The sequence below is a fragment of the Opisthorchis viverrini genome (assembly GCF_000715545.1).
Source record: "Opisthorchis viverrini unplaced genomic scaffold opera_v5_4, whole genome shotgun sequence".
NCBI classification, from domain to species: Eukaryota; Metazoa; Platyhelminthes; class Trematoda; order Opisthorchiida; family Opisthorchiidae; genus Opisthorchis; species Opisthorchis viverrini.
In genome coordinates this window covers 4,566,708-4,576,339 of record NW_008751660.1, presented here as the reverse complement: position 1 = coordinate 4,576,339, position 9,632 = coordinate 4,566,708, and the positions used below count along the sequence as shown (strand labels likewise).

At 45.8% G+C, this 9,632-nt stretch overlaps 1 protein-coding gene across 1 annotated transcript; it reads left to right on the top strand.

Annotated features, from left to right (window-relative positions):
* Nucleotides 1-1,407: 1,407 nt before the first annotated feature.
* On the top strand, nt 1,408-4,843 carry T265_12556 (hypothetical protein; the record flags this gene model as incomplete). The annotated part of the gene is given in 4 exon segments (XM_009164280.1): nt 1,408-1,524; nt 4,394-4,514; nt 4,526-4,699; nt 4,709-4,843. Coding segments are annotated over 4 exon segments (498 nt in total).
* Between the last annotated feature and the right edge of the window lie 4,789 nt (nt 4,844-9,632).

The following is a 9,632-nucleotide window of genomic DNA, read 5'->3' as shown; positions in this document are numbered from 1 at the left end:
TGTTACTACCATTTATTTTGACTGTAACCTTATGAACATGTCTGAAGGTGCGCCACCCAACTGTTGGGAATAAACAGCATTATGATAACGTGACACTATGTGGGTGCAAGGCGCACACCAATGGACAACATCATCACCACCCTCGTTGATAAAAGAACAAAAGATGCTAACAGGGGCCCAGCAAATACACGTGATACGGTGCCTCAGACGCAACTGGTTTTGAGAAGCTGCACGCTTTCCTTTGGGCTGCAACAGCCCGATTCTGAGGTCAGCCCACCGTATAAGCACTTAACAACACCAAATATCTCTTATATGATGTCTCCGCAAGTTCCAAGCTGCCTTAGTTGCACACGCTCTAGCCAATGCACGTCCGTCATTATCACATGCCAACTTCAGTTCGCATTGACCGCATACATGAATGTCGATCATCGCTTTTGAAACCAAGCGGTGTCGTATCATTAAAGCAGTCAAAAATTGTGACAACTATTGACTCCGTTACTTTGGGCGGCATTCTAGCTCACATCAAAATGCATTTTAGCAAATCTTTCGGAAATTTTTCCTATTTCAAGTCCCCAATGTAGACACGGTTGTCTTATTACTTCGTTCAAATGGCAGCAATGAACCACTGCCAACCCTCGATGGACCTAAAAATATCCTAGCTACAATGAAAACCTAAAATGGCTTATCCAAGATGTTCATGTACGGAGCTATCCATGGACGCAAGTACGGCGTCGCGATTACGGTACCGCGACTACCATACCCACATTGACGGCTTGCCCGTGGTTCGCTATATCTCTAGTATTTCCCAGACGAGCGCGTCACCCAGAAGACCGTTTCAATCCGTTTAATTTGTGCAGGGGATTGAGAGCGGTGACCGTCTTATTGTGCCGCCTGCTTGTTCTGCTCACAAACCCAAGAGTTCACCAACTGCACTATTGGTGGCTCGGTATGTTGGTGAAGATCGAACCTCGCCTTAATCCAGATATAACGTATGATGTAGATCACAGAAAATAAAAAAATTACTGGCCGCGACGAATTCCTTGGCTTTCATGGGACGCTTGCCGATGAAACCAGCTCTTCCACAAGATTTCCCACCGTTCTCATAGAGACAATGCGCGAAGCCACCGCCAGCCGTTAAAATACAACTCCCAGTTTGTTTAAATAACATCTAATAAAGCTGCCGCTGCGTGGAAAGATCTTGAGCACCCGAATAATTGCCATCAGATTCTGAAGCGATGTGCTTAAGTTTCCACTTTTCGGACCGTGGTTTCTCTGAAATTTTGGGTGTGCGTCTAGGATGCGGCAGTCACGTGCTTTGACTTCCGACTCTTATTTTACTCGCGCTTGCAGCGGTCATTCGCAAGTTTCATATGCTAACCATATTATCAAAGTTTTTCAGACTATGTTAGGAATTTCTCACAATGGGAACTGTTTTAATGGAGACCCCTGGACAACCATGACTGCATTATCATTCAATCGCGGACCCGGGCCAATGACCAGCTATTTTAAAGAAAGCAATTATTTGTGAGTCTGTTTCGTCTGGTATTTTTAATGCTGTATACGCAGTCTGCGATCATTATTTTCATTTCTTTGCCACACTCTCCTGGTAATGTCACTTTTCGGACAGCTAGACCACTTCAAATTTGGTGAACTCGAGTCCTTCTAGATATATTTTGATCTTTTCCTTTCAAGCCGTCGTGGTTTTTTGCCCGGTCATTCTGGATGCAACCTGCTATTCATCAGATTTGATGGAGAATGCTTTTATCGTCCGTTTTCCAGACCGCAATCCTAGAAATCCCAGCGTGTGGCTTCATCAAGTCGGTGCTGATTTCACTGCTCTACGCATCATGCCTTCCGCTTTTTTTTGTTGTCCAACATCTCCTTAGTGGCGTAGCAACAGAAGTAGGTCTATCGGAAGAAATCTCCAAAAAAAACCAGGACGCTCTTCAAGCGGCTGTCATTTGTTGGACAGCAACATCTGAAATTAAGATGCTACGGGATTTATTCACAAATTGAAATTGGTGCCAGGTCGCCGACGCCACTTATTCGCCATATGTGCAGTTTTCTCTACGGCCATAGGCTGGCGGTGGAAATCATGGAATAACTACGACACGATAATTTTCACCCTGCATGTCCTGCGTCATCAGTGCTTTGGTTGATGACCAAAGGCTTGATCAGCCAGCTCAAATGGAGGACAAAAATCACGGCACTCACACCAGTCATCCCGTTAGCACCGCCTTACTCCAACACCTGCCACGTCCACAGCTCCCGATCCCATACATTTTGCCTACTCACAACCGCAAACAAGATTTGATACTCTGACTGATCGTCTAAAATTGCTCGAAATCAACAATCACGGACCGCCTCCACGACCTCGACCTTTGTCGCTTTCCCGTTCCTATTGGTGCTGGCATCACCGATCCTTCGGTCCCTAAACGTGTAAACGCCAATCGTTCAGTTCATTTAAGCCGCGTTTCAACAGATCCCTAAACGTGTAAACGCCAATCGTTCCGTTCATTTAAGCCGCGGTTCAACAGCCCTTTAAACACCCCAGCCAGTCAGAAACGGTGAAGACTGTCTTTCCCACCTTTCACCGGTGGATTATTCCACAGCACTGATCGTTCAAGTGGTCTGAGTGTCCTCATATATGTGGCAGCTGAAGTTAGTGTGCTACCACGTTTGACTTCGGATTGCGACGTGCCTTCAAATGGATTTTCCTTTAAGCCGACATCCTTGGCACAGACTTCCTAACTCCCTACAATTCATCCGTCATTGTGCGACATAATGTCCCTTGGGCATGCTAACCTTCCTTCATGTTTCACTTTTTGTGTATCCTTCTCTAAGCAAAATTTTAACTGCAAACACCCCTCCCAGCTGAGCATTTAGATCATCTCAGGCCGGTATTTCAACGCCTTCCCACCTATAACATAGGTTTGAACATTGACGAATCCTTGTTAGGTTTTACAAACCTACATTTCTTGGTCGCCCATTGACGCAACCGGTATTTCACCATTAGTCGATCGGAATTTGGTCTCAGAATCTTGCCCCATGCCCAACACTATCATCCAAATCATCACTTAATACAGATGATTCATCCTTTATTGTGCAGATACCGATACCAACAACCGGTTTATTTGACTCGAAAGAAAAATCCATTACCCTGCCCCCACCACCATTACTGCTTTCAAAAGACCATAGCAAGCCATCTCTCCCGCCGCAAAAATATCTTTTCTCTATACCCACAAAAACACAAAGTTTATTTTGACAACTGTTGCTTCGAACGCTGTTGTTGGCTCTGTATTCCATCAAGTTGCTAACGTATTTCAACCATTGGCCCTTTCCTCGCAGAACATCCAGGCTAGACAAACGCGTTATAGTACTTTTCGTCGTGAATTACTCGCAATTTACCTTGCTGTTCACCGGTTTCTTCGCCTATAGGAAGACAGTTACCATTCAAATTGGTCATAAGCCACCTAAGTGTGGTTTCAACACCAAGCCTGATCATTATTCACCACGCGACATAAGCCATCTAAACTATATTTCCCTACTCACTACGGCTTTCGGCACACTCCGGGATCAGGCGATGTCGTTGCGGACGCTCTATCCCGCCCAGACTTCAACACTTTACACTCTTCAAAGCAGCTTAACCTTGTCAAACTGACGAAACTTCAGCATCTTGATTCTAATTTTCTTCCATTCTATCCTTCCCTTCATTTAAAGTTTCTTCAGCTCCTGTACCCTTCCAGTCTGGAACCCAGCTATGTCTACCGGCATAGCTTGCCCACTTGTTCCCGAAGCTTTCCGGTTAGTTGTTTCGGGCACGTTCGTGGACCCTCTCATCCATAAATGGGAGCAAGAAATAAGCTCACCGGCGCACGTTTTGTGTGGCCCTTCGTGAATAAGGATCTAACAGCCTGGGTCAAACAGTGCGTCGCCTGTCAACGCAGTAAAGTAACTCGGCATACGAACACATTTATCTACTTATATGCAGTTGCTGATGCTTGATTCACGCAAGTTTATCTTGGTATCTTCGGTCCAACTTCCCCATTGAACGTTTTTACATATATTCTCATCATGATTGTTCGTTTAAACAGTTAACCAGTGGCTATGCCCATTCCGAACACTCCAGCTGCAATGGTGGCTTTTCGTTTATGCGGTATTGGGTCAGTAACTTCGATATACCTTCCTTTGTTACTACCGATAGCGGTTCTCGATTTCAGCGTAACCTTTTCCGTGAATTTTCTGCACTTCGGTTTTTGTCATATTTTGACGATCGCGTATAAGCCCTATTCCAATGGCCCAGTTGGACGTTTACATCCGAACTTCAAAGCTGCATTGGCTGCCAAATGATTCCTCCTTCTTTAACTCTCCTTTTACTTTCTTTTCTTTCCAGCACTAAAGAGGATCTTCACTCTTCACCAGCCGAACTATGTATGGTGCAGCTTTACGTTTACCCAGTGAACTGGTTCCTACTTCTTGAGCAGAGCACAATTCATCCGTCATATTCGTCAATCGTCTAAAACAGCACCTGTTTGAACTTCTTGTGTCACCGATAAGACGACCAACACAAAAGAGGCACGCTTCAACCGATCTCCCTTCTGCACCACTTGCCTTTGAGCGACATGACGCAACAAAGGAACCACCTAAATCCCATTATGATGGTCACTTCAATGTCACCACACTTCATTCCAAATACTTCGTTTTATAGAGGGCCGGAAAGCATGATACAGTTTCAATTGATTGCCTGAAGCTCGCCTTCATCGAAGCACTCACGGCCATGCTTAGTAGTCCCACAACCCACCAGCATCCGCACCTACTCAAGCTACCCATACCGCCAACCTGATTAATTTCACTAGCCGTTCCGGGAAACACGTTCGTTTCCCTCATCATTCAACTGATTACGAAACTTGAGATGAGCACCCTTTTGATTAATTATGTCCATTATTCGAGCGTTTCCCCTGTTGACTTCCCCTGTGAGTCAACGGTGAACACAGGTAATGTTCTTTGTCTTCTAACTACGGACGAGTAACGTGAATTTTTAACCCGTTTATTACAACGCCGTTTTGTTTTCGTTGCTGTTCGCTTTCCCCCTGTTCCACTCCTACTTGAGGTATGCTTATTCATCGGCAACCGATGGCAATATTTGTTGCTCGTCCTTCATTGCTTACAATTTCGTCTCAGTTGTAACTGTTTTTGCGTGTCCACTCTGGCGGAAAAGCCGATCGACTGGGTATCAAACCCAGAGCTTCCAAAATGGTATGCGAACGCGCCGTCCACTACACCAGCGTGACACCCGAAAAAATCTATTTTTGGACTGCATACATACCGCACCTGCCAGATAGTCTTTGTCGAGAGTTGTTTTAAGCGGACCGAACACGGCAATCTAATTAGTCGAGAGACACGAGCCACCGCAACTCGCCATCATCCAAAGACATTCCCTCACCTCCTGAAAGCATTAATTGTTTTCCTAGCCATTATCACTATACGGCCATCTTACACTAAAAGACAGCTCGTATCCGTACGTTTGCAAGTCGTTTGGTGCTTACTCGTTGTTGTTTCTGGAAATTCTTGCTGTTACACTGGCTATTTTCTGCTCCTGCTGATTAGGTCAGTATTGATTGTCCTTTCGACTAATTCGTGATGCTTACTATCCCGTTGTCTATAGAACCAGTTCCAGTCAGTTATCAATATATCACCTCCTGCCCCCGTGTGTCTGCTCCTATTATCGACTGGCTACCAACTGCGCATAATCCGATAGCTGCAATTGTCCTGTGAGATCCCTAGCCGACCGGAGCTTGCGTCCCCCTTTCCTGATCAACGCTCTAACAGGAACTAGTGTGGTGTTCATACCTCTCCTTTGACTCTATTTCAGCATTACATACTTCGACAATCACATAAAAGTTATTTGTTTAAATACGAAAACTACAAAAACGCGCATTTGTACAGTTACGCGCAATACAAAGGTGGCCACGTGCTGCAACAGTCGCTTCTGGTTTTTACTCACGCTTTCAGCGGTCATTCGCGCTAACAATATTATCAAAGCATTTCAGAATATCTTTGGAATGTATTATAGTGAGAACTGGACAACCATGAATGGATTATTATTTATTCGCTGACCTGGGCCAACGATGAGCTATTTAAAACAGAACAATTATTTCTGAGTCTGTTTTGTCCGGCATCTTTATTACCGTATACTCAATCTAGCGATATTATAATAATTACCTTGCCACACACTTTGGATAAAGTAGCTTGTGGGTAGCCAGACCACTACAACATCGAGCACCACATAACGCCCGCTGGTTTCCCGGATCTTTTCCGCCATCGACGACTACACCCTGAGAAGCTGCGTATCTCCAAGTCCGAGTTTGACCATATGCTGCGACTCGAAATTATTCAGCCTCAAAATTCGTGTTAGGCTTCTCTCTTATATTTGGTCCCCAAAGTTCCACTGGTGACTGGCGACCATGTGGCGTCCACCGGACGCTTATTTATTGTGCCGTCACTCACCATTACCAAATACCACATATCCACGATTTTGTACTGCAATTACAGGGCAAAACTGTTTTCTCCAAAATTGGCATTGTCCATGCGTGTTACTGCATACCAGTTGCCCTCGACGACATTCCGAAAACGGCGATCACTACACCGTTTGGTTTATTCGAATTCGCACGCATGACCTTTAATCTTCGGAACGCCTTCAAGCACTTCCTAGGTCAGGCACCGCTTGGTTTAGACTACGTTTTTGTCCAAATGGAAAACGTCTTGGTGGCAAGCAAAAAGATCGAAAACCAACTTACGCTTGCAAACTGCCTTCGAACGCTTTCAACAACATTGTTTCACCATTAACCCAGATAGGTGTCTTTGCAGCAAACCAGCTTGATTTCCTGGGCCATCGTATTAACCCCGAGGGATCCGGTCGCTGCCATATCAGACAATCCTGAACCTCAACCAACTCGGAGCCTTCGTCGATTTTCGGGTATGGTAAATTACTACGATACATTCATCTCACTTTGCTCAGATATCCCAGTGCCGCTAACCGAAGTGTTCAAAACAAACACTAAACAGCTGCAACCCATTGAAGAAATAATGACTGTTGTCAACTCTATCAAAGTCGCTCTTTTGAAAGACAATGCCTTGGCCCATTTGAATCCCAGTTCCGGTTGTCACCTCATATTGAAAACGGACACACCACAAGCACTATCGGTGAGGTTCTTCAAAAGGTGTTCAACAACAGCCGGTTGACTACCATTGACTGGTAGTAACCTCCAATATGAGCAAAAATTTTAGCTGCAAACACGACGCATCTATTCACATCAGCGGGTTAATATTTCAATTACCGGAGGTATGGAATACCAGGAAACAGAATCACGTTTTCTGCTGTGATGGTTCGAAGGAATGCGGAACTACGGAAATTCCTGTTGTCAACTGAGTTAAGATTTCATTGAACTTTCTGCTAGTGATTTTAGATCTGACATACATTAGTAATTTGTTCTTTTAACTAGAGACTCCATAGGGCCGTCACCCATCGCAATACAACCCAAGGATTCGTCCAATTGTATTTAAAGCCCTTGAGTAAAAAGAACAGAAAAAGAGTGGCTGAGCGAGGTGGTCGAGTGCTGGTCTATGTAGACTATTCGGAGGTGACTACACCTACAAACGCCCAATCAAATAACCTGGAAAGAAACTGACAACACGAATGCCACTGACATCGATTAGCCGCCATTTCTTGCAACGTCTCCAGCCAAGCACAGACGGGGTCACGGAAACCCCATCCTGGAAGGCGTACAACACCCAAACTCTTCGTGATCTCTTTCACGCCTTTCTGCCAAGTCATTTGCTGTCCAACTCGCGGTTTGCGCCATCCTGGAGGAGGCATGGAGAACAACACTCGTCTCGGTGGACGGTGTTTCAGCATGCGTAGCACATGGCCGAGCCATCGTAGTCGATGATGCTGGATGTTTTCCCGGATTGAGGTGCCTGCAGTACAACCGAATACCCGTTTTCTAATAACCTCGTTGCCAACACGCTGACGCCGTCCGCAACCAGGCACGCTTATGAGGCATCGGTGGTGTCTGTCCGCACAGGCACTCTCCTGCACCCATACAATAATGCAACCCTTGTTGTAGCCTGGTACACACGACCCTTAAGATCCAGTGAGATGCCTTCACGATGCATCAAGTGCCGCAAATTAGCAGCCGTGATTCGGACCTTGCAACGACTTCCTCAAGCACCTTTTCGTTGGAGCTAATACAGCTACAGAAGTGTGTAAAATTTTCCACAATCTCCTGTGAATCTCTTTGACTTCTAAGGGATATGTTCAGAGACTGCACGTTCGGAAGCATGACTTTGCACTTTGCAGGTGTAAGGTGCGTGCAAAAATATGGTCAGTTTATTCAACAGATCAGATGTAAGGTGCGTGCGAAAATATGGTCAGTTTATTCAACAGAGCTTGTGCTTCGTTTGGTATTCAGAGATGAGGGTGAAGTCATCTGCACACTCTAGGTCGACAAAGCTCTCACCAGCAACAATTACAACATCGGGATTTTGAAGACCGTCCAGTATTCGCCTCATTAATTCGTCAATGATGAAGTTGAACCCACCCAGAAATATGCGCGCATGGAGGTCAGATTATGTTCACAAACATCCGCAGCATACCCTGTTGGGCAGCTGTAGTCAACAGCATTGCTCTATTGACAGAATTGAACGCACCCTTAAAATCAAAGTCGTCTGTGCACGTGGCGTTGCTCTAACACAGATGCAATAGGAAGACGTCGTCACGGCAACATGTACCCGGTCAAAATCCCACTCGCTTCTCACTAGTCAAGGTGTGTGTCACCCCAGTTGTCTGAAATAGCCTCTTTCTCTCATATAAGCCCAAAAAGGCTTGATAGGCACCGGCCGAGGAATCCACCGCCATCCTTGAAAAGAGCCGGTAGAAGGTCGTTAAGACCAGCAGCACGATGACGCTTGAGTAGAGAAATACATTTGGACACTTCGGCGGCCAAAGGCGGCTCCAGATTCAAGGGCCACTTTACTGTTGAAGGCTGGGATTCCGGACTGATGGTAGCAGGTGGGCAGCTGAATCGCTGTTTGAAGTACTGTGCCCAGCGGTCCAAACATTCTGCTTTGTCGCATATAAAGGAGCAATGTTGGTCACTAATTATTTGGCTAACAAGAGGTTCCCGAGGACCAGTAGAACGAATCAAGTGGAAAAGCTTGCGCACGTTTCCGGCATTTTTGCATCTTCCATTTCTTCGGCATTTCGGGTCCACATAGCTTCTCTACCTGCATGGCTGCTGAGTTTCACCTGCCGTCCGGTAACGTTGTGACTGCCGCCAGTGGGAATCTGTCGCCGGGTCTCCAGCAAAGAAGCAGTTCTATCAGAGATCCAATGTTTGGATGAGGTTGGCTGGAGTGCACCGCAAAGCGTGTTATGGCTTTGAGTAGCGCCTCGAATATCTCTTCCTAGTGGAGGTTAATATCGGACGTCGTGCCGTGCAGCAGGTGCCCGAGGTGCTGGTTCCAATAGTTTCGTTTGAATTCTGGGTCCACTAGCTTCTAAATGGCTAAGCGAGGTGAGGGGATTTCCGCACAACTGAAAGGCGACATGAAAAGCTGAAGCTTACAATGGC